The 27,701-nt window shown below is 44.5% G+C and overlaps 2 protein-coding genes across 2 annotated transcripts; both read right to left on the bottom strand.

The window, feature by feature from the left end:
* Positions 1-1,217: 1,217 nt before the first annotated feature.
* On the bottom strand, positions 1,218-11,644 carry LOC119705594 (fatty acyl-CoA hydrolase precursor, medium chain-like). Its single transcript, XM_038148196.1, has 14 exons — positions 11,504-11,644; positions 10,295-10,487; positions 9,475-9,619; positions 8,895-9,028; positions 8,406-8,559; positions 7,430-7,531; positions 6,491-6,595; positions 6,322-6,375; positions 5,724-5,864; positions 5,553-5,639; positions 4,427-4,574; positions 4,108-4,239; positions 3,706-3,778; positions 1,218-3,286 (listed from the first exon to the last, which is right to left on the bottom strand). Exons 1-14 carry the CDS (start codon positions 11,574-11,576, stop codon positions 3,112-3,114), a joined length of 1,716 nt encoding a protein of 571 aa, XP_038004124.1. The 5' UTR covers positions 11,577-11,644; the 3' UTR covers positions 1,218-3,111.
* A 5,031-nt stretch (positions 11,645-16,675) lies between these two features.
* On the bottom strand, positions 16,676-26,705 carry CES2 (carboxylesterase 2). The gene is made up of 13 exons (XM_038148447.1): positions 26,529-26,705; positions 25,779-25,983; positions 25,324-25,462; positions 24,632-24,765; positions 24,020-24,173; positions 23,690-23,791; positions 22,732-22,830; positions 22,120-22,260; positions 20,833-20,913; positions 19,864-20,011; positions 19,106-19,255; positions 17,288-17,360; positions 16,676-17,139 (listed from the first exon to the last, which is right to left on the bottom strand). Exons 1-13 carry the CDS (start codon positions 26,602-26,604, stop codon positions 16,950-16,952), a joined length of 1,692 nt encoding a protein of 563 aa, XP_038004375.1. The 5' UTR covers positions 26,605-26,705; the 3' UTR covers positions 16,676-16,949.
* Positions 26,706-27,701: the final 996 nt, after the last annotated feature.

Genomic DNA, 27,701 nt, shown 5'->3' with positions numbered 1-27,701 from the left:
AGCTCCGCGCGGTCTCTTGCTGTCTGCTAGGACTTGGCTGTCCCTCCAGCCCTCGCCACGCCTCTGGGCTGTTGTGTAATCTTCCATGTGGTGCCCGTACAGCGCCTCATGGAGTGGCGTGGCCGCTTTTCCCAGCGTGCAGTCCTCACCACACATCTTGGTTTTTATCTGTATTATTAAATTCTGTATCAGTTTCCAAGGTCTTAGGATTTTAATTGTGTTTCTGATCAGATCCTCCCATGTTCTCCAGTGGAGTTTTCTTCTATTTAAAATGGGTATATACAAAGGAAATCAGGATTTTTAGCAGCTCTTTACCACAAAACAGCCCTGCCTGCTGTATAAACTGGGTGGCTCTTCATGCTCACCTCTTGTTATATCTGGCTATTTGTTGGCCTGGCTGCTCTCTGCACGCACCTTTTGATTATTTCTTCATCTTCACCGCTGGTCTGTCCGGTGGCTCTGCCCGCACACCGGCCTGCCTGCTCCTGCTGTACCCACAGCAGCTGGCTGAGTCCTATCACGTCGGGGTCACCACAATTACACTGGACTCCATGTGTTCCGTGGGATTGGTGGTCAGAGACAGGGACAACACACCCCCCAAAGCTCCTTGTGACAAACAGTGTGCTTTATTGTTTGGAGCCTTCTTGTACAGGAAGTTCAAAACTCCTGGATCTAAACAGCTCATGGGTCCGAGCCTCACCCAGCCGAGCTCCTGAGCAGTGAGATGCCTGCAGCCCAAGATGGAACGTGATAGTGAAGGTCCCTGTCTATCAACCCAGGGACTCCAATGCCACAGACCTGCTGGAGCTGGGATGCACACTCCACCTTGCTGCTCACAGCTTCCTTTAACCAAGCAGCTCAAGGGTGGTACATGCAGCTCTGTTAACCTCCCGTGAGGCTGAGATCATTGGAACATGTCCAGTGCAGAACCTTAACAAGGCAGTTCTGATGACCAGGAATTTGTGTTTCTAACAGCTGCACATCACTAAGAGCTTGTTGGCTGCTCTGTTTCATGGATTAGATCTCCCTCCGTGTTGATCAGGTTTGCAATTTACAAAGATCAAACAGGAAAGAACATTCTATCTTAATAAAAATTTTCATATTTCACACTTAGCAGCAAGATGATCTGAGAAGCAGGACTGGCACAGAACAAACATACCTACTGACCACCCTGGAAAGGCAATGATAGTAATTATGGATAATTAATAAACTTAAAAAAAAGATTAAGGCTTTTATTGACAGCATGTGAAAAACAGAACAGCAGCAGTTCTTGCTGAATAGTATCAGTAAATATACTGCTAACAACTTCTTCAACTGTAGTTGCAGCTGGGAATCTGAACCAAGTGACCACGAATAGTAAAGCTATGAAATAAAAGGAGGTTTGGAACATAACGTAAGTACGTGCCGCTTACATGTAGCTATTCACTGTGGCCGTGGTTTTAGTCCTTTCTCAGCTGTTTGACAGTGTACCAGCCTGTATATTTGGGGTTTGAAATCCAGAGATGGACAGAACACTTCCCCTCACGCAGTCAGAAACTACTTTGTAATCGTGTGTGCCTAACAAAAGACCTCCCTTCTACCCAGGAGCTATGCTTCTGGTTTTGCATTCCCAAAGACACAGATTTCTTCTGTCTTGCTAGGACAATGAGTTTTGTGAATGTAGAAGGACAGACACATGGATTCAACAAACACACGACTAATGGACGTACAGGCTGTGTCAGACCAAAACAGGGGAAGGGGTAAGAAATGTGTGACAGAACTGGCAGTGTGGTTGCTGCAATTAGCTGTTACTAATTGCCAGAAGAGGTGTTTTTCACAAGTTATGAAAAAATGGAGAAAAGGGGGTGGCCAGGTAGTGCAGATAGCACTTTTTGAGATCGACAGGTGTGCAAAAGCAAGTGAAGCCAGAGGTGAGGAGGAAGAAGGAGACACCTACAAAGGGTCAACACCTGCAGCAGGAGCTTGGGCTGTCACTGTGAGAGCCCCCTGGGTGCTGTGGGATGTGGGAGCTGGGCACCAGTTAAAGGGACAGTTGGAGTAGGGCTGTTTGTTTGTTTATGGTCATGAGGAGAGCTCTCCTGGCTTCCTGGATTCCCTTCTTGTTCATTTGTATCCTGCTTGCCATGTAACTTGGCAAAAAAGCCACTTCCCTCCCTGTGTGCCCTGACCCCTTCCCCAGCTGTGTGAGGCTGGGGGTGCACACTCTGCCTGTCAGCACATCTTCTCTCTGGTGGTGCTGGGCCAACAACATGCAGGGAGCACCACCAGCCTTTGCCTCTGTGGGCATCTGTCCTGCCAGCCCTGCGTCCACCTGCAGCCACTGGACTGGGCATTTGCCAGGAAGGGTTGAAAGACACACAGTCAAACCCCAGAAGAGTTTGTGAAAAAGCCTTAAGCCTCAGGTCCCGCACAGACACCTGAAAAGGTTCATACCTGAAACCATTTAGGTGGAAGAAGGAACCTGGGCGGGTTTCTGGCCACTCGCCTGTGACTTGACCTCTCGGAATCAGCATGGGTCATTTACGTGAAAGAAAAGGAAGTTCCAAAAAAATCAAAGCAACATTTAATCATAACAATTCACAAACCAATAAAACAAGTAGAGGTTTTCTGCCCTCTTCTTTGAGATGACAAGCCCACCTCACAGACCTAGTGTGAGGGATGCTCTGCTGCCTACAAGCTATTTCCAGTTAAGGAAAGCAGAAGGAGTCTCTAGGAAGGACAACTGACCAGGCTCTTCTGAAAGAAGAAGGGAAGAAGCATATAACATAGTCTGACACTTATGGTATACTCTGTAGAGATCATTTCTTAGAGATTTCAGTTCATTTGCCCATTCCCACCTCAGTATTCAGTTTTGGTATGCACTGAGTAGGTGCCATGGTCTGTCTGGACCTGGAAAGATGGTGGGGTTTTCTTTTCTTCCTGCTTCATTAAATAGTGATTTTCAGTCTGACAAACATGCGGAATGGGCCTTGTTTCTCTCCCTTCACTGTGATTAGGACAGCAGATTACACAACAGTGAGTTAGAAGGTGATTATTACTCTGTATGCTGCCAAACTCATTTTGTTTGACTTTCCTTTGGCTTTTAAAAGCAAACTGTACCCTCCACGGCTCTTATAAATCTGTGTGTTTTCTCCGTCCAGTCTGACTTTGTTTCATGAGCTGTGCCCAAAACTCCACTCTGTGTTCTTTCAGTTTCTCTGCTGCCTTTTGCTCCACGTCTATTCCCAGGTATTTTTCCTCCAGGTCATACTGAGGCCAATGGACCAAGCCCTCTCCGTTGGGATTTCTGGAAATAATAGAAGCAAAAGTTAGCTCTCCGTTTGCCAATCCATTGCTCTCTGACTGCTCAGGCTCAGAGCATTTCAGAAAACACACAGCTGAGCCCAGATGATGGGATTCTGGTACCTGAATAAAGGGACAGTATTTTATGAAAAGGCTCATCAGTGGAACAGCAAAAGTGTGAAAGCTGCCATTAATTTTAGATCTAAAACTCCATTGCAGATGGAGTAACTGCCCTTTGATTTTTTATTTCCTCGTGTCTGCAGGTTCTTTGAAAAGACCATTAGGAAGAGAAATTGTTTCAAGGCTTATCTTGAACTCTGCCAACTTTCTAGGAACCACCATATAAGTACTGCTTCAGGCAGGTACGTGTGTTGTGGGCAGCACAGACTGAACTTGAGCTGTAATTAGCACTGTGATTCTCACCCATTTTTAGCAAAGTTGGTCCAGTATCTCATAACAGTTCTGCTAAGTTCATTTTCTTCTTTTGTAGCACCTCCTGTAAAGGGAGAGATGAAAGGGCCATGGTAGAAAGTAAATAATGAGTGTCAGCTCTGTCAATTGCAACACTTCTCCTGGTTGCCCTGAGCTGTTGGAGGTTTTTCTAGGATAGACTTGCAGATGAATGATGTCATGGGAAGTATCTGCTACTGAAGACAGAAGATGCTTATGCTCATAATAATGCTTATGATATGTAAGTTCTGCTTATAATATCTATAATGTTTTTGATGCTTACAAGAGAGAAATTCCTTACTAGAGCCCTGGAGGAATTGAAATGGGAAATAATGAGGTTCTAAAAGGAATATGGAGTAAATATGGGTACATCACCAGCTAAGAATGGCTTTCCAAAGACAAAGGCAATCTCAGCTCCATGATCTGCTTTTACAAACTCTGGTACCAAACCTTCCACTGAACTCGGCCGATGTTGGAATTCATAAAAGTACACTGGGTTGCCAGCATCTAGAGGATACAGAAAAGTGCTGGTTTGAGAGCTGAAAATACCTGCTCCAAAGATGATAAACGTTCATTAAAAACTGTTTTGGTTAACTGAAAACACTACCAGTTCTCTGGGTAGTGAAAAGTGCTGCACACTGTCCACACCGCCCCCAGACAGAATTCTACAGCTGTTCTGAAGCTGCTGGGTTACCTCTGTGGTATCTGGCCACTTCCACAGCTGAGCTGACAAAGTAGACATCTCCCATTGCATCCAGGAGGCCATCTCGGACCTGAGCAGGGCTTTCTGCAGCCCCCATGTACTCCTTGTACACTCTGTCAACAACTTCGGACGTAAGGCCCTGAAACAGCAATAAAAAAGATTATAACGATGGTGAATATTCTAAGGAGCAAGAGCCCTCAGTGAGTGTGGCCTCTGCACGTCCCTGGCTAATCCTCAACAACAGCTTCCAGAGAAAATCCTCAGCTGTGTCAGAGTGTGGCTCGGAGCTCAGATTGGAGTTCCACAGCTATGGATCCAGGAGATCTCGGGGAAAAGAGGGATGCAAGATCAAAGGATCAACCACCTTTAGATAAACAGCAGTCAGTGATGCTGACTGTTCTCTCTTCTCTGGAAACACCTTCACAACAGCACAGAAATCCAGCTGGATCTCATAAAATCCATTGATTGCTGTAGAGGACTGTAATTTCTCCCGTTCAGAACAAGCCTGGGCTCTGCATTTCCACGTCCATGGTGGATGTTTGTGTCATTGAATGATCCCTTGCAGGTACTGGCCCTGCTTCTAGAGTCCTTAATTCTTACCTCTTATTCTGTACTTTTCTACGGAGTAGTTTCAGGAGAGCACAAAGGCACCACAAAGCCAAGAGATTTGGAAATTACAGGGAAGCAAAACCTCGAGAAACCTGAACAAAGGTGTCAGTGCACCCCAAACCTCTCGGGCTTTCCTTTCCAGTGCCCAGCTTCTGCTTTAGGAGGTTGTGTCCCATAGGTCTCCTGCCAGACCTGCTGGTACTCTGCACGTCTTGCATAACCTGGGGGTATCTGAAATGTCCCAAGAGACCGTGTTTAGGTACCTGCATCACTCCTGCATTCCCACTGAACTCCTTTTGAAGAAGAGGGGCATTCAGGCTGGAAATGTAGAGAGTATTTCCAGCCACTAGAGGTAACAGGAATGCAGCACATCTGTGCCCGTTTCTGCCCCAATTCAGGGAGCTGTCCAGCACAATGGCATTTCCCTGTGAAATGTGTCCCTCCAGGGGCAAAACCAGCCCGACCAGCCAAGCAGCAGCACTGGGTTATTCTGAAACTGGTCTCTTACCTTAATGAATAATGCCAAGTTGCTCTGTAAAATTTGACGTGCGACATCTTTATCCAGACCATCAGCGAAAGGAGGATATTTCATCATCTGTGTGATACAGAGAATCATGCTTAGTTAAAAAACTTCTATTGACAAAATCATGATTCAATATCAACATTTTACGTCTCTTACCATAGGAAGTGCCCATCCAAATTCCCAGTTATTTACTCCTATGATGTATGGGACCTCATTGATTGATTTTTCAGATAGTAATTCCCTGGGACTCTTTGGAAAAAATACACCATCTGCACATGCACTGATGAAAAAGAAATCCTGAACAAAAAGGGAAAAAAGAAAGCTTCATTAAAACATTCTATTTGCCTCTAAAGAAAGTTCAGATTTTTACTGCAATTCCAAAGTGAAGCCAAATTAAAACACAAAATGTAATGGCATCCAAGCCATCTTGAATTTTTTTCTGACTGATTTTCTGCACTAGGCAGAAGACTCTGTGAAGATATTTCTTATGTTTGTGGAGCAGAAGTCATTATGCTGAATTTACATCTTTTCTTAGTTCAGTATGGCCATGGATGTGTGGAACAGTGGGGAAAAACCATTTCAGTGTTGAAGTTCACATAGGCATTGTGATAAGAACTTTTAAGTAGGTCATAATATATGGTTTGATTTTCAGGTTCTCCAGAATCATCTGAGCCATTTTCTTTTCCATGCCCTGGTTGAGCACGGCAGCAAACCACAGGTAGCTCCAAGTGCAGCAGAATGGAAGGGTAGGAACCTGTTTGCACTTTTCAGGCGAGGTGTCATTGCAGATCTGCAGTGCTGACATGTCCTGAAAAAGTCAAGAACGTCAGATTTTACATCCGCTTCAGCTTCTCCTAATATTACATCCCACCAAGAAAAAGTCTCAGGTGTCATTGAAATGCAAGAAGAATTATTTCACTTACCATTTTCAGTGTTATCTGTATAAGTTCTTCTTCTGTTTTTCCTCTCAAGCATTCAACCATTGCAGCTGAACTGGATTTGTCACAGCCAGAGACAGCAGCAATTTTCTGCAAGCAGTGAGAACAAACAGTTTTGGACACGTTTCCTCTGTCTGGCTCTACGAGACACCGAGTCCAGCAGGAGCAGCCAAAGCTCCTGCACAAAGGATGCTGGAGCCTGGCTTGTCCCAGCTCCAGAGGGAGAGCACTAGAGACCCTCACAGTCCTTCCCACCATGGGCTAGGGGAAAAGGGGAAAACCTCTGCCTCCATTTTTTTTTTTTTTTTTTTTTGATACAGAACTATTCTGAGACAATTCTGGTAAATAACAGGCTGGGCTGAGAAGGCTGGGTGACATAAAGGAGTTAGAGAATAAACCATCTGCAGGGCAACAGAGAGCACATTCCACCACTCTTGGTGATGTCTTTTTGGCTGGAGCAAGAGCTGTCATTAGAGAGAGCTGTCTCTTCTATGTCCCAGCTTCCAGCTTCTGGAAATTGTTCCTTGCAGTTGAAGGGAAAAGAAAGAGGTGGAAGCCCTTAGTTCTCAAATTAAAACAAAACCTGAATAAAGTCTTGCTTATTGGCAGACTACAGGCATCAGACAGGAGGGGAAGAGCATTCAGAGTCTGATACCATTTTCCAGCCAAAAAGTGTGACTTGATTTTCTTGAAGACACTACATGTTACAGTATTCCTTTACATTTTATTCTTCTCTCTTGGTGGATATTTGGGCGTTTAAAAAGCAACACATCATTACACTATTTGCACACAGAAATACAGTCTTTAATGACTGCTTTGATTCACAAGAAATGTGAATTCAGATGATTCAATATTTTGGACTGATCAGTTTAAGGTATGCAGAACTGTCTGGAAAAAGGAATAAAAATCATCACAAATACCCACTTGTGCATCCTCCTTAGGCTGGTCAGTGAACAAGCCCAGGGCTGCAGTGCCACTCTCTGAAATGGCCTTGTGGAACAAGCCCTTGGCCAGGGGAGATAAGACCTGTGGAAAAGCAAGGACAAGCATGACAAGCACTGTGCTCTCCCCAGGGATTTTGGATTTCAGTATCAGCAGTGGCCATTTGGAGCATTTTGAAAGCCCATGTGCTAAGAGTGTCCTTGTGTAGCCTCTGACCATAGTCCAGCTGTGCAAAGGGCTTTGGCAGCGCTGGCAGGGATGGGGAGTTCAGGGCCTTTCCCCTCCCCCTGCACTTTGCTCCCGGTGCCTCCCAGCACCACACTGCAGGGCAGGTACCGATGGAATGTGCCCAAGGCTCTCTGGCTCTGCTGCAGAAGGGCAGGAAAGAGCTTTTGGCCAGAGGAAACAGCGATGTGTGTGCCATGTACAATGAAGCCCGGCTGGGCCGTGTGATCTGCACCAAAGTGGAGGGGCTGGACAAGGGGAGCGTCACGGCCAATGTGCTCCGTGCTGGAGTAAAGATTTTACACAATCACAGGGTCACAAACTGCAGGGCTGCATCAGCTACCAGAACTATTCACCTCAATCCCTTTGCACAAGTGGCTGTCAAAGCAAACAGAAAATGGGCAAGAGTCCACGACTCCTCCTAAAGGACTCTTCTCATGAGATTAGACTTTGGGAGTTTTTACATTGAAAAAAACACCCAAACCAACTAGAATTTAATTCAGCAGATGAGTAATAACATTCTGTTACTTAACTACAACCTTTGAGTATGAAAATGACTCATTTTTATCAACACAATCTGTGTTATTTTGCCTTGTTGCTGTATCAAAGACCCAGGAGATGTGTCACTGTAACACCGTCCCTTTTCTCTCACTGACTTCCCATGCAGATACTGAAAATGGATGGAGGGGTTCTTCCCCATAGGAATTACAATTCAATATTACAGTGAACTTACAAGAGCAGAAACACTGACTCCCCCTGCAGATTCTCCAAAGATAGTGACAGATCCTGGATCTCCTCCAAAATGCATGATATTTTCCTGAATCCACCGAAGAGCAGCCACTTGGTCAAAATATCCCCAGTTACCTCGGGCATGCTCATCACCAGTGCTGCAGGGAGAGAACAGATTTGTTCAAATGCTCAATGCAAGCAAAGAGGCAGAGGAAAATACAATCTGTGGTGTGAGAAATCATCTGCCATTCTCTACACAGAACTTCCTCCATGACTGACAAATGGATGGCTCGCGAAGCCCTGAGATTGGAGCAGCAGCCCCACAAGAACAGATCTGGAAGCTGCCTTGGGACTGGGAATTGTCCCCAGCACTTACAGGTGCAGTTCACAAAGGTTTCTTTGCATGAGCAAGTCTTCTGCACTTCTCTTTACAAAGGCTTTGCACACATCCTTTTGGAAGTCACATGGGAAAGACGGAGATCAACCCACTTACCAAAAATATCCAGCAATACCTAGTCTGTACTGAATTGTTACAACCACCACGTTGTCAAAGGCTGCTAATGCTGAGCCATCATATGATGAACCTGCTCCAACAACTAATCCCCCTCCATGAATCCATACTAAGACCTGGAAAAAGGAAAACAGGATCAACCCAGCACAGGTAAGAGCCCCCAGTGACAAAAACTAAAAATAGCCCAAGATATAACATTTTGTGCAATTTCACTCCTGATTCTGTCAGAATACATTTCACAAATTGTAGAACTCTTTCATATCTAAGGCCTGCAGGGCTGGAAAATGGCACTGATTTTGTTAACTGCCTATGCTGTGTCAGTGCCCTGTGACCTTGGACAGGGCATTTAGATTAAATCAAGCACTGCTTAGCTCAATGCCAATACAATTTTACTTGTATAATAAGATTTTGTGTCGCTTTTCAATTTCAGCTAATATTTGCTGGGGCAAAGCGTGTGAGTTGTTCATCACTACAAAAGTGCCCCTGCATGTCTGCTCATGGCAGAGGTTGAAGGTTTCCTGTCAGATAATTTTGCTCAAGGTGTTATAAGGATTTTGCTTACAGGCAGCTTCTCCTTTTTTCCTGTAGAAACGGGTGAGTACACATTTAGGTACAAGCAATCCTCAGACACTTGCAGAGGAACTTTCTCTTTTCTGTTGGTAACCATATTTGAAATTATCTGTCCTTGTACTTGGTCCTGTAGACACCTGAATAAATGAAAAAGAAACAGGCAAGAGAAGTCACCAAAAAAAAAAATCACTACACACATGAAAGCCGTGAAGAGAAGCTTTTTTTGTACTTCCACAATGAAGTGCCAACCAGAAACTGATCTCTAGCACACGTTTAGATTGGTATGTGAAATCCATATGAAAATATAAATGAATCATTTCACATCTCCAATAACTTTTGATGTTGCAATGGTAGATATGAGGCTTGAGACACTAAACAAGGGCAGCAGGACAAGGGGAGTGAGACATTGATAAGGTAGATTGGAATTACTGTGCATTTCTTGTGTGCCCTTTTAAGCACTTGACTCAGCATTTCCCCCCAGTGTTGTATTCCAGCACTTCCTCAGCTCCTTTCTGTCTCTGCTCCAAAGGTTTAGAGTGATTGGTAAGTGATGGCCAAGTGCTCCCGAGCCAGAGCATTGTCTGTAAGTGCTGCTCCATCTCAGCTCATCACTGATGCCCATCAAACAGCAGCTTTTGGTAAAGAGCAGCTCCCAGAGTGTCTTTAGAAATGCAGCCACTGGAAAGCTGCAGGTGCAACGAGGGGGCACCAAGGAATTTGTCTTTGTGGATGGCCCTGTGTGCACATCAGTGTCATGGAAGTGCACAGAGTTTAACATCATGAAAGGTTCAGTGGTTTGATCATTGCCTTACATTGGTGGGTAGGAAGTGGCATCTCTGACACCTTCCCATGGCTCAGGTGGCTGGGGTTCAGAAAACCTCAGTGATCCAACTGGAGGCTTAGCAAAAGGAAGTCCCAAAAAGACATTTACAGTCCTGTCAGCTGTGTCCACTTTGAATTGGAAACCTCGCACTCTCCCGTATTTGGTCTCTGCTTCTGGTTGTTCTGTGGGACAGCAGCAAAGAATCACACCATTGCTCTGTTTGTAAGTAATTGCTAGATTTGCTACTTAAATATACAGCTTCTGTTCACTTAAACTAGTAGGTTTTGTACATAAAGCTTCAACAAACTCTCATCAGCTCTAACAGTACTCTATTCTAATCTGCTATTTTATTTTACTCATTAGTTTACTAATTTGACTACTAGTGTTTACTCATTTAAATTATAGTTTAATGTAATTTAAAATTTAGATTTACTTATTTATTCTAACACACTTTCTATTATACCCTTATTAGATCAGTATAGCTGACATTATTTCAGCCTTCATATATTGATTGGTCTGTATACCCATGTCCTTCAGGCATATAATATATATTGTCTTATCACACACTCATTAGTGGTTGCATATAGGTCCTAATTTTTTTTCCCCTGGGTTGTTAGATAAAAACCCATTTTAAGATCTGTGGGAAAGTTGTAACATCAAATACAGATGTGGTACTGTGGGTGTTCGGCCTCCGCCAGCAAGATTTTGAATAGGGATTTGACTTGGTCTTTGCAAAGAAGGGAAGTAAAGCAAATGACTGAAAAAAGATTAAAAACATAAATGAACTTTTTGCTAATGCAGCTCAGTTTGTGAGCCCAGCTCAGCCCAGGGTTTGTCCCCAGCTCAGCTCAGGGTTTGTCCCCAGTTCAGCTCAGGGTTCGTGCCCACCCCTGCCCAGGGTTCGTGCCCATCCCTGCCCAGGGTTTGCACCCATCCCTGCCCAGGGTTTGTGCCCATCCCTGCCCAGGGTTCGTGCCCATCCCTGCCCAGGGTGTGAGCCCATCCCTGCCCAGGGTTCTTGCCCATCCCTGCCCAGGGTTTGAGCCCATCCCTGCCCAGGGTTCGTGCCCATCCCTGCCCAGGGTTTGAGCCCATCCCTGCCCAGGGTTTGAGCCCTGCTCTCGGCTGGCCCCGGGAGGCAGCTGCAGGTGCCCATCCCTGCCCTACCGGCCCCGAGGGCAGTAGCCCCGGTGTTCACCTGTGGCCACCAGCGCCGTGCCCCCGAGGAAGAGGATGCAGGCCAGCAGCGCCGTGTCCCTCGCAGCTGCCATGGTGCCACTGGCACCGAGCCCGCAGGCCGGGCTTTTATAGGCTCGGCCTGGGCCACCTTACGCAAGGCAAACACGGGCGAGGCGAGGGAGTGCTCGGGCTGCGAGCCAGGCCGGCACTGCCGGGCTCGGCCGGGAGCGGGGAGCCCTCCTGGCCCACGGGGCTCCCGCTGCCTCCCCACGGCTCTTTTGCAAGGGGATTCCCAGAACCCCGGGCACTGCGGGCCCCAAATGCCTCGGAAACAGCCTCGCGTTCCCGGGAGCACCTCCGGCTGCGGCCCCAGGGCAGGCTTTGCTCACCTGCACTGCACACTCCTGCAGGGCACCTCGGCTCTGCTTTCTTACATTTGCTTCCTTTTGGTAGTAAGATCTCCGCGTGGGAAACACAATCTAGCCAAGACCAGACCTACACCCCTGCAAGTGTACTTGGACTGAAGTAAAAGTGGAGTCATCTCAGAGAAGTGTATTTTCTGACTAAAACACCAATACTAGAAAAATCCCAGCTTTTCCTGCAGGGTGCAGGAGACACCTGTCACTCAGTTCTGTGTGTTCAGGGATGTTGGCATAGTGTTACAATGCAGTAACAAGAATGACGAGATGAATGATCAGCTTTTGTCAAGTGGGAGCAATATTAAAGGGTGGTATTTGGGTGGTAACTCTATATCTAATGCCTCTGGAAAATCCAGAGGATTTCTTTCAAGACATTTCACATCCATAATTGAAGGATGATGTGAAAAGGAAAGAAGAGACAAGCTGAGTAGAGATTTTTCTGCTCACGTTAACTAAGAGGTTGTGTTGGTTTTATGCAGGTATTTGGCTCTGCCCTTTTCTCTTTTCTTTTCTTTTCTTTTCTTTTCTTTTCTTTTCTTTTCTTTTCTTTTCTTTTCTTTTCTTTTCTTTTCTTTTCTTTTCTTTTCTTTTCTTTTCTTTTCTTTTCTTTTCTTTTTTTTCTGACTCAGTAGCTCTTGCCCCAGTTTTGCAATTTCAGATCATGTGAATCCTGTTGTCAGAAACAGCATTTCCAAGAATCAGCTGATCTGATGACAGAATGGTTTGGGTTGGAAGAAAGCTCAGAGCTCTACTCATGTTACCTCTGCCATGGGCAGGGACACACCTTTGTGTCCAAGCTGGCCTTGGGCACTGCCAGGGATGGGGCAGCCACAGCTGCTCTGGGCAGCTCTGGGTGCCAGAGCCTCAGCACCCTCAGAGGGAGGAATTTCTTCTGTCCATCTGATTTAAACCTACCTTAGCTGGTTGGAAGCCATTCCCCCAACATTGTCCTGTTGCTGCAAGCCCTTGGCAAATGCCCCTCTCTGTTTTACTGTAGGCTGCCTTGGGCTACTGCAAGGGGCTCTAAGGTCTCCCCAGAGCCCTCTCCTGTCCAGGCTGAACAGCCCAGCTCTAAGGTCTCCCCAGAGCCCTCTCCTGTCCAGGCTGAACAGCCCAGCTCTCTCAGCCTGTCTCCACAGGAGAGGTGCTCCATCGCTCCGGATCCCTTCCTGCTCACTCCTCTCTTTACAGCTCCGTGGCTTACAAAACCCACTGTCTTGAAATTAGTTTAGCACATCTCTTATGCTCCTGTTAATGCTGAGTGCTGTGGCTGTGCTTGTGCACTTTACTCCAAATCTTCCCCCGTGTATGTGCACAGCTTTGATTTACAGCCCCTGCAGATAAACCCCAGCCAGCTTGAACCTGGCTGCTCCCAGAGCAAACTGGTGGCAGGCACTGCAGGTGGCCCCAAGCAGTGCTGGCTGGCACAAGTGCAGTGTCTCCAGCCTGTGCTGGGTTTGTGGTGCCTCCTGAGCTCTGCCCCAGTGCCCTGCACGCCCTGCCAGGCTGTGCTGGGGTGCAGCTCCTGAGGCTGAGGGCACGGCCACTGCTCACTGTGAACTGGCAGATGGAGAATGCTGTGAAGAAAACAATGAGGACAAAAACTTCTGTGCAGATTGCCAATTAATTTGGGCCCTATAGCTGTTCCTTGGCAGACCTTTTGCCTTGATTCTCAAGAGTGACACTAAAGGTCTATAAAACTGGTCTGGGAGTAGTCTGCACTGTTTGAATGTATAATCTATACAGTAATGATAAATGTGTGCATTTTAAGTGCAATTAATGGCACAAGGGCCTGGCGTACCAGTGATGGAGATGAGAGTAAGTAATCTTTTACCTCTATGTGTGTGGTGAAGGTTTCTGAGACACCTCAGCAGCACTGCACACGTGCAGACTCTGCACTCCTGTTTGCCTGCTTTGGTGCTGCTGTGAATTCTCTCTCTGTCCCCTCTTACCCAGGACTATTTTGGTTCCTGGCAAGGGAAAACTGTTTCCATGTAAGGTGGAACTGCAGAAATCCCTCCCTGGGGCTCAGCTCCCACACTGGTGGGCATTCATGCCATAGCTCACTTGTGACACAGAAGCTACAGGAGGGATACTTACACTGGAAAGCCAAATATCCTGTACTCCATCTGCTGCTCTCTCCTTTTGATGTAACAAACTTGATTTCCAAAACCGATTTTCTATGACCTGATCTTTGCTGATTTTACTAGACTCCATGTTTTCCCATTTACTTTTCTTTTATTTTCCCTCTTTATTACTATTTTAATTTCCAAGCTTTTCTCTTTAATCTTTGCTCTCCTCACTACTTCTCTCTCAAGTACCCACTCTGCAACAACTCTGAACCCATATTCCATCCACAGGCCTAGAGAAGCAGCCATTCTGAAAAGAGTATGTGTGCAGACCAGTTTCTGCAAACTCTGCCGATCCTACTTACAGTAAGATAACAAAAAATGGGACTTTAGATCCCTACAGCCTTGTCTGGAGATACTTTGGTGGATCTGCAAGCATGGCCTATATGCTTTGCAAATGTGGGGACTCCTACTCCAGTGACACAGGCTTGTAGAATCTGAGGACAGTGCTACACACCTGACGAGTATGATTCTTGAATGCCTGTTTGGCATTAAATTAAAGAGATTTTGCAGCTTGCACTCAATCAGTGGATAATGCATAAATCAAGGGTCAGTGAAAAAATCCTGCCACATGATGACCTTTGCCTCTTTGTACTGTAGTAAACTGCTACCTGTCCTGATTTCAATAGCTGAAAAAAATACACAAACATTGTGGTAATCACATATTCTCTGAACAGAGAGAGACATAATTCTCTCCAGGATCTTCCTGGGAAGCTGTGAGAAGCTGTGAGGAAGCTTAGAGAAAACAATTCTTATCTCCATTTGCTGCACCTGTTGTTGTGCACATGTGGAATGTGTTATGGAGATTGTTTACCAAAGAGTGGTTTCTTAACTGGACACTGGTGATGGTGTTTGGATTCACTGACCTATTGGAGCCACGTGTTTGTATCGGACTGTCTGGCAAGGCTGATGGGTTTTTGTATAGTACAGTGTAGTGTAATGCAATAAAGTGATTGATCAGCCTTCTGCAATCACAGACTCAATGCTCGTTATGCCCTGCTCAGGGGCTCGCTGCTACTATAAAATATCACAGCCCCTGCTGAGGATTCAGTGAAACTACAGAATATAAAATGTAGAGCTGGAGCCTCTGAAGCTTGGACAGCTTTACCACATGCTAAAGAAACAGTGTGAATCTCGCCTCAGAAGACAAGAGCATCACAGTGCTTATCTCTACACAGAAATGAGTAAGACCTTCTGACATTTTCCACTGTGATTTATTTTTAGTGCTGGCCTGTGCTAGGAAGTAAATTCAACTGCACTTCTCTGCATATGCAAGATGAGCATGTATTCTGTGCACACCCATACAACACTGCCTGTTTGTCTCCTTTTAAAGGAAGTGGCATAACACTTCAAGGGTTTGTGCAATGAAAATTTAGCACAACTGTTTTGAAATTATATTCCCATCACACAACAAAGGAGGTAAAACAAAGAAGCGAGGACAGATGCTTAGGAGGAAGTTTTGCTTACCAAAACTGCAGTGGTAAAACAGTCTCACTGTGCTCCTGAGTTCTGCCTGGCAACAGAACTTGGGCAAGAAACTGTAGAAAATCCCACCCTACTTCTTCCCGTAAAGTAATTTGGAAAGAAGGGATTGGTAGCTAGTTGCTGTAGGACATTATTAGCCACGAACAATTAAAAATTCTTCCAGAGATATAGAGGGGAGCTGAAGGGAGGGGGAACTGATGTTCATTGGATGTGTGGAGCTGCATCACTGCTGTGAGGCACCAGTGTGACCAGGAATGTGGCTGGATTGTGGTAATCACATAACCTCTGAACCAAGAGACACAACTCTCCCAGGATTTTCTGGGAAGTTGTGAAAAGCTGTGAGAAAGCTCAGAGAAAGAATTAAAACAATTATTAATCTCAATCTCTGCACCTGGCAGGCAATGTCTTTTTGTCAAAGATGTTTACAAGAAGGAGTTGTCCCTTCTTGACCAGTAGGTGAGAGAAGATTCCTAAAGGCCAATCAGGTCACAGGTCCACCCTTGTTTCTATAAGAACTGTAGATTTCTAATAATAAAGTGCCTTTTCATGCTTTCTGATGATGGAGTCTCTGTATCACCTTTGTCTGTCCCCAGTACCCCTTCGGTGACACAGGATAGCAGGAGCAGCCTAGGAACCAGGTACAGCAGACAAAGACATGGCAGAGAAGTGATGGACAACTGTGCCATGAAGAGTGCAAGCCTTGTTCTTGGCAGCCCAAGCACCAAGGTGAGGGCCCTGGAGTGGCCCTGGGACAGACCCAGTGCTGGCAGTGAGGCTGTAAGCCAGTGCAACAGGGACAGTGGCACTGACTGGTGGCACAGAGGACAGCCTGGGGCACAGAGAGAAGCACTGGGGAAAAGACAGAAATGTTAATCCTTGTAGGGGAGCTACAACTAAATTTAAAAGCAGAGCATTGTGGGTACTGGAGAATTTTTCTCCCTTTTCTAACATTTGGAAAAAGTTGTAATTCCAGCACTACTGTTACAGGTTAAGTACCACAACAGCCAGAACTATCCTGTCTCAGTTGTAAAACCAACTGACAAAACAGAACATTCTGTAGTTTCCTCTTCTTTCCACAGAGGACATTTCTGTATCTACACCACACCAAAGCTTCTGTACCACCAATAAACTTGGCATCAAGAGAGTCTTACTCACAAATTGGTTCTTCATTGATTTCCCTTTATTAAAACAACATTGCTGCTACATTCTGTCTTCAGTAATGGGGTAGTGACAGAAAAACATGAGCATTGGGGAAATTTGGTAGCTGTATTTGACAAGTGAGGATCACCTGGAATTATTGCAGTGAATAATTGCAGGTATGACAACTGTGAAGAAAAGGTGAGGGAAATGCAATTTTAACTTCAAATATACTTGAATTAATTTTTTAAATATCCTAATAGTTTGCATATTATGTGCATGTTTAGACTGTAAACTATAATTCTAATTTAAACTTCTTGTTTTGTGTGCTTTTCTTATTTGTCTTTTCAAGGATCACTTTTTTCCAGAATTCCACCTTCTTTTCCTTCAACTTTCTGTCTTTCTTTTGTTGTAGATTTATCTGCAAGTATTCTTCATTTAGGTTGTAAGATGGCCATTCAACCAGACCCTCTCCGTTAGGATTTCTGTAAGCAAGAGGAAAGAAGAATGAGTGCCCTTTTCAGTCACAGGGGAATTCAATCACACAAGTTAAGAATGAATCAATAAACCAGCCAATTCCCCATAGAGTCAGTACAAAGCAGCAGTATCTATCATGAATTTCATGATTCTTACCCATTTCGAGCAAAGTTAGCCCAATACTTCATTAGAGTTCTGCTGAGGTTCTTCTCTTCCTCTGTAACTTCACCTGAAAGACAAAATACAGAACAGTTACTCTGCGTGGCAGAAATCAGGACACGGCTCCTACAGCAGCAGCATTTCCCTGTGTGAATATGCTGGCAATCAGCAATGTGGCAATTGCAACAGAAACACACCACTGGCCAACATCACTACTACAGCAAGCATCAGGGGATTTCAGCACTCCTCATCAATGACTTCAGCATCATTACCCTACTGTAGAAATCAGGGAATTTGGGAACAAGGAAATAAGGTGATGTGCCTGTAACCTTCCAGGAAATCAGAGCAGAACCAAAAAACCCCCATGCGTCCTGCATCCCAGCACAACTCCAGGAATGGGCCACATGGCTGTGCTTCCTGGATCCCATTCTAGTTTTGTGAGACTGAAATTCCCCCTATTATTCAGAGCATGACTAAGCAAAGATTTCTTCATTCTCACACAAGATGGTGCCACTCCATTTCTCAGCACTTCAAGAGTATTTCTTTAAACGCAGCTACACATAACATAAGCTCACTGTATCACTAGGTGAGAATTATTTCAGTTCCTGAGTGTTTTTAATTATAAATGCATCACAATACACTAAGAAAAATGGTATCTTAAAGCCCTTGATAAATTCAGGCAAAGATGAAAAGAGCTGTTCAGTGTTTCTTAGTGCCAAAACCATGTAAGTAAAAAAAAAAAAAATAAAAGGAAAAGGCTCTGGTAACAGATTAACAAAGGGCTTTACAACATAGCTGGATTGCTCCAAAGTTCAATGAAGTAAAAAGAAATACTTTCACTTATGTAGGCTTTGACCAGACTATGAACTACTGTGCAAGTCACAAAAATAAAAGCAGAAAAAAATTGTGAATTCACGTAAAATAAGCAGAATTTTTGTGTCTCTGTCAAAATAAGAACTGTTCCTAATCTGTTCCACAGGAACAGACTGAAAATAGTATTGAACGGTATGAAAATACTTCATCCTGAGTGTTACTGTCTTAGGCTATGTAATTAAAGGATATTGCTAGATTAATCATGTTCCTTAGGAAGTGCCATCTTGTTTCTTAACTGTTCAGTGATTGGCAGATTCATTGAGAATATAACATTGTGGGATGCTGCCAGAAGGAACTTCCAGAATCCCATGGAAATTTTGGGAGTACACCCTTAATCCCCCTTCAGTGGATTGGTTCCATTTGAATAAATGCTCAAGTATTAATTGAATTGTGAGGCAAAACTGACCTAACCATTGGATCTTCACACAGAAAATGAAACACTGGAATTCCAAGCCTTGCTCTGAACATGGTTGGAATCACTTCCAGCAAAAGAAGCCAAGTCCCCCATTCTCTGGAGCCTGACAGCCCATGGGATTTCCTGAAAGGAGGAGACACTGCCTAAACTCCTCAGGAAAAGAAGAGATCCTGGGTTTCCTGCTTCCCAAGCACTCTGCAAGTTTAATTGACCTTTCCTTCAATTTCATTTTCAGCCAAAGTCACTTGGCAAATTCATGCACAGTGCTGGGATAATGAATTTTCTAGCAAATATCCTATTAGCTGAATTGTTGACAAGATGTGGAACTGACTGTGCTTCAGACCAAGCAAACTGTAAAGGAGAGAACACGGAGAAGATGGTTAAAGGCATAAAACCAGTTCTGCCAGGAGAAAGGGTTTTGGCTTGGTCACACTGCCAATATATGCACTCTAATCTGATGGAACACTGAATAGAAAAATGCCAGGGCTACAGGACTCATTCATGAGTGAATGGTGTCTGTTCCTTACTGCGGAGCTGGATGTCTCCAGCTAGAAATGGCCCCCCAAAGACAAAGCCAACTTCATCCCCATGGTCAGCCTTCACATAGTCAGGTTTGCTGTCCCAGTACGCACTGGCCCGGTGCTGGAACTCGAAGAAGTAGGTAGGAGCTCCAGACTCTGCAAGACATAACACGTAGGGAGTTACAGAAGAGATACATAAACTTCAGCTGTCATCAGCTGTTTAAAATACTGCTTTAAAAAGAGCTTTATACTGGGCACATTTCTAGTGTAATTGTTACGTTCAAATATGTACTTTTAATGCAAAATTAAGAGCTCAGCACTTACACAAAAAATAATTGGAAGATCCACTCTACGATAACACAGAAAATAAAATATCAAAGTATTTCCACTTTTGAGTATCTTGGCATGGCTTGTCTACACCTACACACCAGAAAATTTACAGATCACAGAGCTGCTGACTTCCCAACTAGCCATGGGCCAAAGGACAAAGGTTGCTTTGATATGTTTTAATTTTTAAGCCTGTATACTTCAGTTAGCAAATATTTACCTATGTTATCATGCTCTGCTCTCAATATATTGTGATTATGAGCACACTTACACAGAGATAAGGGACTGTACACAACCCTGCAGACCTGTATCATTCCCCATGTTCCCAGTGGGAATCTCAAGAAGGGCTGCCTACATATGACAGGATTTGTGTCTGCATCATTTGATCCAGACTGCAGTAGGGGGTTTGAGTGTCCCACTGCTGTTGATCAGCTTACCCCTGTGATAATTCAGTGCTTTAATGGCTGGCATGACAATTGCCATGTCCCCCAGCAGATCCAGGAACCCGTCCCGTAGCTCTGCAGGGTCCTCTGTGTCTCCCAGATATTCATCTAAGATCATGGGCAGAAAATCTGAGGGTACATCCTAAGAGACAAGAAACAAACAGACAAACAATCTCTGTCTAGGTTAGCAGCTAAATTTGCCATCTTTTAAACTTCAGAGATTCTGCAAAGGCACAAATGTCCAGGACAGCACCCATGTTGATGGGAAACAAAACCTATTCATGCTTTTTGTGGGCAAAAAAATACCAAACAAACCAACCACCTCAGGTCAAATTTGCACCAGATTTATATGGGTTAAAATTCTACAGGAATAAGTGCAGATCCAGCAATTTCTCCTGACAATATCTTCAGCTTCTGATTTCGTCAGGAGAAGAGAGATGGGAATCACAAAAGTAAATTCTCAGTCCTTGAAAGATTTTTCGACCATTAGACAAGAAGACAAAACCAATGGGATCACCAAACACAATGTGGGTTTTCAGGGTTAGAATTTGCTGCTTGAAAGATGCACCTCAAAACTAGGAGTGCAAAGTAACTACTTTAAAAGCTACATTTAATGTAAACATACTGAGAAGTACACCTTGAAACTCCCTAAGCAGGAGATTAGCCATGAGATACCTTAATATTAGGAAAGCTATTACAGTAATCCCACAAATATGTAAGATAAAAGCACTGTTTGAGGTCTAGAATGAAAAAGGCATTTTCCCAAATCCCAGGCCTGGCTCAATCCTATTTCTGTGTAATTCCATACACCCTGGTCCTGTCAACTTTGCTGGGATTCTCCCCAAAGCCTACCATGACCTCAGCCCTCAGTAACACTATGACTCAAGCAGTGAGACTCAAATCCGTTACATACATGAAAAAGAAAATTCACTACTCAAATTAGATTAGTGCAGCAGTACTTACAATCATTGGTAGAAAAACCTCTACAGTTGAGGCAATTGATTTTCTATCTCCTACTTCCCTCAAACCTGTCATTTTTGATGTCTGTACAGAGAAAAAAACCATAATGTTATTAGCATACCATTCAATGTCTCCATTATTTTAAACATTGAAACTACGTTATTCCATTAATTCTTACTACTGTGTTTATTTTTAAAGCATCATATCATATGCAAAAGTGCAGCACAATGCAGCAGCTGTCTTGAAAAGCCTGTATTTACTGCAGTAAATGTTGTCTTGGTGAAGGCTTCTACATAAACCACTCCTAATACATGGTTTATCCTTAAATCAACATTAAGAAACTTGTAAGACTAGAAAACATGAGGGCAGAGTTGAAGCAATAAGCTGCTTCTGTCTCACAGGCTCATTTTCATTCTGTTGGGGGAGATCTTAAAAGTCACTGGCAGTCTGTCTCTAGTTCAATCATTTGAGCCCTTTGAAATAAGGACAATGCAGTGTTCTTCCTCTTTTACAGCATTGCATAAAACAACCCTTCTGTCTGCAAAATAAACTCAAACAGATTTCACTTTGCATTGTTCCTCTGGGACTTACAACCAGCGACAGTTGCTTCATAGATTCAGAACAAATGCTTGCTACTACACAAAGGAACCTGAATATTTAGGAAATGAAAGAAAGGGACAAGAAAGGAGAGGACACAAATCCATCTCCTGCAGTTTTTGTTTTTCTCAGTGCATCTCAATGCACTGAGAGCATTTGCTCATGTTTTGGAGTCACCCATTGAGTTACCATGAGGAAGGAGAATGGGCTGGACACCTGCATCGTGCCCTCACTCTGCCCCAGATGAGATTTTCAGATGGAAGCTCTTTCTGCAGGGTGGTAACGATACTGAAGGGAAGCTGGTCAAGGTGATCAGTGGCACATTTTTAAGCACACTGTGTATCAACCCTGACTACTGAGCCTTGTAGGGAAAGGACTGGCTTTACTTGTCTTTCAGGAATAAGTCCTTGATTGTTGCATTCTTTTTCCTCTCTCTGCCTGGATGAGGGATTAAAATTGTAGGATAAGAAAGCACTGTACAAAATTGATGTTCCAGCTGATGTGTCCATGCAGCTTAACTTGCAGGATGAAGCCTCTCTCACCCTCTTGTGACCCAGTGGTTCTGAGTCACCACAGAGCCATGGTGCAAGCAATGTTTGCCTTGTATGAATTTCCATCACTGCAAAGACTTGTCCTATCACTTAACACAAACGTTAAAAACACATTAAAAATAAAGAATAGACATCAAATCACCGATCTAATATTCCAGCCAAATTCATTGTTGGTGACTCCTATCATGAACGGGACTGCATTGAATTCTTTTCCAGCCAATATCTCCTCGGGTGGCTTATGAAGAAACACTCCATCCAAAACTAAGGGTAGGAATGAGATTTCCTGAAGGAAGAGGAAAAAAAAAGATCAAATTAGTTGTTAATAGTATTTCCAATTTTTCCTGCAAATCATGTAAGATGTCCACATTAAATGTCTGAAGTGCAAAAAAGGGCTTTAAGAAATTCAAGTATCTACAGCCACGTAACATAAATTTAATTTGGCACAGGAGTATAAAATGCTGGCCTGGCTGGGTCAAGGTGTAGAGGAATGTAATGGGTTCCAGATCCTGTGCTGTTCTGACATTAAAATACAGGGATGCTCAGACCTTGCTCAAAACTTCACAGGTGCTGTGACACTGCCAAAGTTCCAGAAAGAATTTATGTGTGAGATTACTTAAACATTTAGGGAGTATTTCGACAAAAGATAAGAAAAATCAACTTTGGAACGGACCATCAATGAACTCTGATCAGAGGCTGAACTAAAGTTTTGCAAGTGAGCCATTAAGAAGTTCTGTTGCCATGAAGTCTCACCTACCTTGCTGTTAAGGACTATGTGCTCTGCTTCCTGCTTCCTCAAGCAGTTCAGCAGGGAGAGGGAACTGCTTCTCTCACACTTGAAGATACTGGCAACTTTCTGAAAATTATCAACAAAGACAAGCACTGTTATAATATCATCACACACGCTGCAGTTAATAGCTTGTTAGTGGCAGATTTAAGTGAACTTGATAGATCTTTGAGTATTTTATTTTACTAGAAATGCTACAGTTTGATCACAAAGTGAAATCATTCTGGTGTACTTCTCTTTCTTGCTGTATTTCCATTCACTGTTTTTTTCAAACTTTGCAGTAGAGATAATACAAGCTTGTAGCATAAACCAAATAAGAAAAGAAAATTCAGACACATTTACGTTATTATTGTCTGCCATTACAGGAAAAGATATTAAAAGGCGCTTATAGAAAGTGATTTTATTTTCTGTTTGGGGTTTTTGTTGTTTTATATTTAATCAATTTACTTCACATAAAGGCCCTCCCTAAAAGACTGTAGGTCAATAAAAAGCTGAATTCTTCTTTTGGTTTCTTGTCAAACTTCCTATAATAAATGCCACAGTTACTGTATCAAGTACAGTGGGTATAAAAACAGACATTTGCCTAGCTTGGCATGTGTGTGACTGAAAATGCCTTTGCCAGCCCACAGCTGTTACAATCATACAGCTCTCCAAACTATTTCTAACACCAGACAGACCAAGATTCAACAGATGTGCTGCAACAATGAGCTGGATCAACTTTGTTGCACAGTATACAATGACATTTTCCCCTTTTCTCTTTTAAACAAATTATCACATAGAAGTGTCCTTTAGATATCCATAGATATCCTTTATCCTTTAGTATCCTTTTATATATCCTATATATATATATATATTTAGTATCCTTCTATCCGTAGAAGCAGCCTATTTTAGGCCATAAAGACTTTAAAATGCAAAAATATGAGCTTACCTCAAGATCTGTTGAAAGCCGTAAGTCATTACTGGGGGGAATTATAATTCCACTCTCTGCTATTGCTTTATGAAAGAGACCCTTAGATAAAGGAGATAATACCTGCCAAGAAGGGAAGAACAAAAAGTATTTATTCTACATTAACATCCTTACCTTACAACTTTATGCTAGTTATAGTCTATTAACTTGGGAATTACACATCTTTATTTGCTATATCTCCAGATTTAGCCCAATGTGCTGTTAAACTTACTGTCAAAAACCAGATTAAGCATGAAATGTTACATTAATTGAGCTTTCAAAGACTTTTATTTTTATCTACTATATACCTACATGTGCAAAAACAGAGCAAGATCCTGCAGATATCCCAAAGAGAGTGACAGAAGCTGGGTCTCCACCAAAGTGCTCAATGTTTCCTTGGACCCACCGCAGGGCAGCGACTTGGTCCAGGTAGGCCCAGTTCCCGCGGGCGTGCTCGTCACCAGTGCTGGAAGGAAAGCAGCAGAGCCACTCCTCAGCACAGGGACAGTGGCACAGCAGAGGCCATCTCAGCACTCTGTGCTTGCAGCAAGGTGACCTACAGCCCCTCAGTCACACCTCAGCCCCTGACTCCCTCCATTCCGTGCTCACCCCTGCTCAGGCAGACCCCTGGGCTTTGCTGGGCCTGAGTTTTTGCTTCACACAGCAGAGGATGGAAGCAAAGGCCAGACAAACATCCTGTCCAGCACCAAATAAGCCCAGCTATGATCTGATAGCAGGCTGCAATCGCATGACCACGCGGAATGTACAGACATTCCTCAGTGTTCTGAAGTCCTGATGTTGGTGAATTATGTACATTTAAGCCACTCTAACAGTGGGAAGCTGATACAGAAGTTCAGCATATTTAGCAATCAGAAGTACCCATGCTTTAAACATGACTTTTAAAAGTGAAATAGGTGTTCTTACTTGAAGTATCCAAGGAGTCCCAGTCTGTACTGAATTAATACCACCACAACATTCTCGTAGGCTGACAGTGCAGAGCCATCATACCGAGCAGCACCACCAAATATAAAATTGCCTCCATGGATCCACACCATTACCTTGCAAACAAAAGGGTGAGACACACCTTTATGCACTGGTTTGCAGATTTCACTTGAAAAAGGAAAACAGTATCAGAGAATAAGGAAGACCAAATCACCAAAGCACGATGGCTGCTGAATTTCAGATGGGTGGACTTAGAATTTTACATGATAATATTATTTCTGCTTGTGCAGCATTGTCACGAAATGACGACACGGATACTGCTGTTCTCAAGGTGAACAAAAAAGAGGGAAGTTTATTTTCTGGCTCCAATATTTATAGTTTTCCAAAAGTGACGGTGGATTGGAGGGTGACAGTGCCACCTCTCCAATGACACTGGACAGACTAACAGTCCATCAGTTCTCTCCTCTTCCATGAAAGAATGCAAAACATAAGTTATTTACAGAACTCTGTGTGAGAAAGTTTGTTACAAGAATGTAAACATCAGATGGGTTAGTAAAGTCTTGAAAAATCAGGGTGACAGAGCATCATATTTTCAAAAGCAGTTAAGTCTCTTTTAGGAGCAGTCATTACTTGCAAGCTTCATAAAACACGAGTTTGTTCAATGGTTTACATACAGGTAACTTGTCCTTCTTGCTTGAGCCAGCAGGGCTGTAAACACTGAGATACAAACAGTCCTCAGAAGTTTGGAATGCAATGTGCTTTTCTTTAAAGTTTCTTTCAGCTATTTTCAACAGGGACAGATCTTGAGGACAGCTTCACAAAAAAAAAAAAAAAAAGCACAATTATTAGTACAAAATCGGCAATAGCATCAAGGTAACAACGGTAGAGAAAACTTCTTTTGCCCCCAGCTGAACCCCCACAGGGTGCTTGAATTTTGTCTTATCTATAATCAGTGAGAGATGCAGCCTGTAGAAGCACATCTCCACACCTGTACTAGAAATACTCCTCCCGTACTGGCAGTGTATCCACCACCAAATGTCTACTCCTCAGCAGAAGCAGCCTCTGCCCCCCAGTGAACACAGCTCTGACCAGCACGGGTAGCTTCTGCCTACAGATGAGCGGCGCTCACAGTGGTGGGTAAGAAGTTGCATCTCTCACACCAGTCCAGGGTTCAGGTGGCTCAGGTGGAGAAAACCTCAAGGATCCAAGAGGGGCTTTTGCAAAAGGAATTCCAAGGAAAACATTTACAAGCTTGTCTGTCCCCTTCACATTTGTCTGCATTCCTTTGAGCCGTCCGAGCGCAATTGTCACTTCTGGCTCAGCACCACTCTGTCCTGGGTAACACAAAAGGTAAAAAAAAAAATAAAAATTGCATCTTCATAATTATCACACAGACTTTTCCATTAAGTATTTTTAACTGATTGTTTAATTTAGAATATTTCAGGTTATTCCTTTCAATTTTGTTCAGTTTTCATTTTGCTTTGGTGGAGTGACAGACACTCCCTGCCAAGCCCTCATGCCAGTGTCACCTGGAGCCAGGTAGGGCAGGATTTTGTCACCCTGCAAGAGCAATTTCAGAGCAAACAGCAAAACCATTAACACTCCTAAATTTATCGTTCAACAAGATCTTAAAAATATTTTGTTTAGAGAATTCAGAAATGTTGCTGCTTTTGATCTTTTAAAAAAGACAGAAAGCTTTATTTTCATGAAATCATTTCCAAAAGTTTCATCTCACAAAAGCAGTAAATTTTGCATCATGAAGGCATTTTTGCAGATCGGTAATCAAAGCAGAAGAGATTTACCGCCTTTGTAAAAATCATTGGAACTTGGTGCAGTGGCTTCCCCAGCAGCAGGAACAACAACAGGACGCGGGGCTCACCTTGTGCCCCGCACACGAGGAACGCCACCAAACAAAACAAGGAGCAAAGCGACGCGATCGGGCTCGCAGGAGACATTTTCACCCCGGCCAGGCTCCCGGGGACTCTCTCCGCTTTTATGCGGAACAGAAGGGAACAAAGGTCCCGGCGAGGCCACTCGGGGCACGGAGCGCGGCTGAACTGCGAGAGTGACCGGCAGCAACGCCTCCAGAGCGCCAAACACAAACAGCAGAGCGACACAGCCCCTGACGAGCGACACAGCCCCTGACGAGCGACACAGACCCTGACGAGCGACATAGCCCCTGACGAGCGACACAGACCCTGACGAGCGACACAGCCCCTGACTGGCGACACAGCCCCGAGAGCCGCCACAGCCCCTGACTGGCGACACAGCCCCGATCACCGACACAGCCCCTGACTGGCGACACAGCCCCTGATGAGCGACACAGCCCCTGACTGGCGACACAGCCCCGATCACCGGCACAGCCCCGATCACCGGCACAGCCCCGGCGCCACCCCGTCGCAGGGCGGGAGGGCCTCCCCCGGCCCCGGCAGCGGCCCCAGCGCCGCCCGGCAGCCGCAGCGGGAGCGCGATCGCGGCTGAGGCAGCGGCTGTCAGCGCCACCGGCAGAGAAAACAGGACAAGTCCGAACAGACTGCAGAGCTTAAATGCCATAAAGTCCTTTAAATCCCCCTTAAAACAACACAATTATCAGCTAAACAAAGCAACAAAAACCCCTAACCCGCCCCACCCCACCCCCAACAACCGGGACTAGATTACAAAGAAAGTAACGACAAACAAAGAAGAAAAACAAATTAGTTAATTCTTGCCTTAACCTCCTTTTAGAGGGGTGTATGAAGCCAAAGTATACACTCTACCGCCCCAGTTTAAATTTGCGTGAGGTTCTTTTGTTTGACTTTTTAAAGCAGGGAACAGATGAGATAAACAATTGCACCGGAGCATCCTCGGCAGCGCCAGGCCCTGCCCGGAGCCCAGGCGGACGCTGTGCCGCCGACTCCATTCGCTTCCAACCGGAGTTTGCGGCCAGGGGGAAGCCCAACAGCCCCGGGACGCGCCCGAGGACCCGCCCCGCTCCCGCTCCCGCCCCGTTCCCGCCCCGCTCCCGCCCCGTTCCCGCCCCGCTCCCGCTCCCGCCCCGCTCCCGCCCCGTTCC

The sequence above is a fragment of the Motacilla alba genome, chromosome 11 (genome assembly GCF_015832195.1).
Source record: "Motacilla alba alba isolate MOTALB_02 chromosome 11, Motacilla_alba_V1.0_pri, whole genome shotgun sequence".
Classification (NCBI taxonomy): Eukaryota; Metazoa; Chordata; class Aves; order Passeriformes; family Motacillidae; genus Motacilla; species Motacilla alba.
This window is presented reverse-complemented; position numbering and strand designations above follow the sequence as displayed.

What these genes read in the sequence shown, in the direction of transcription:
- LOC119705594 (XM_038148196.1), bottom strand. Translation starts at nt 11,576, where the DNA reads ATGGCAGCTGCGAGGGACACGGCGCTGCTGGCCTGCATCCTCTTCCTC. An exon ending in CGCCTGAAAAGTGCAAACAG is followed by an intron (nt 5,865 to 6,321) that starts GTTCCTACCCTT and finishes CTTTTTGTTCAG; the next exon opens with GATTTCTTTTTCATCAGTGC. An exon ending in ACCAACTTTGCTAAAAATGG is followed by an intron (nt 3,287 to 3,705) that starts GTGAGAATCACA and finishes TATTATTTCCAG; the next exon opens with AAATCCCAACGGAGAGGGCT.
- CES2 (XM_038148447.1), bottom strand. Translation starts at nt 26,604, where the DNA reads ATGTCTCCTGCGAGCCCGATCGCGTCGCTTTGCTCCTTGTTTTGTTTG. An exon ending in CTTGCTCTGTTTTTGCACAT is followed by an intron (nt 23,792 to 24,019) that starts GTAGGTATATAG and finishes CCTTCTTGGCAG; the next exon opens with GTATTATCTCCTTTATCTAA. An exon ending in TGGAGACATCCAGCTCCGCA is followed by an intron (nt 17,361 to 19,105) that starts GTAAGGAACAGA and finishes TTTGTCTTTCAG; the next exon opens with GTGAAGTTACAGAGGAAGAG.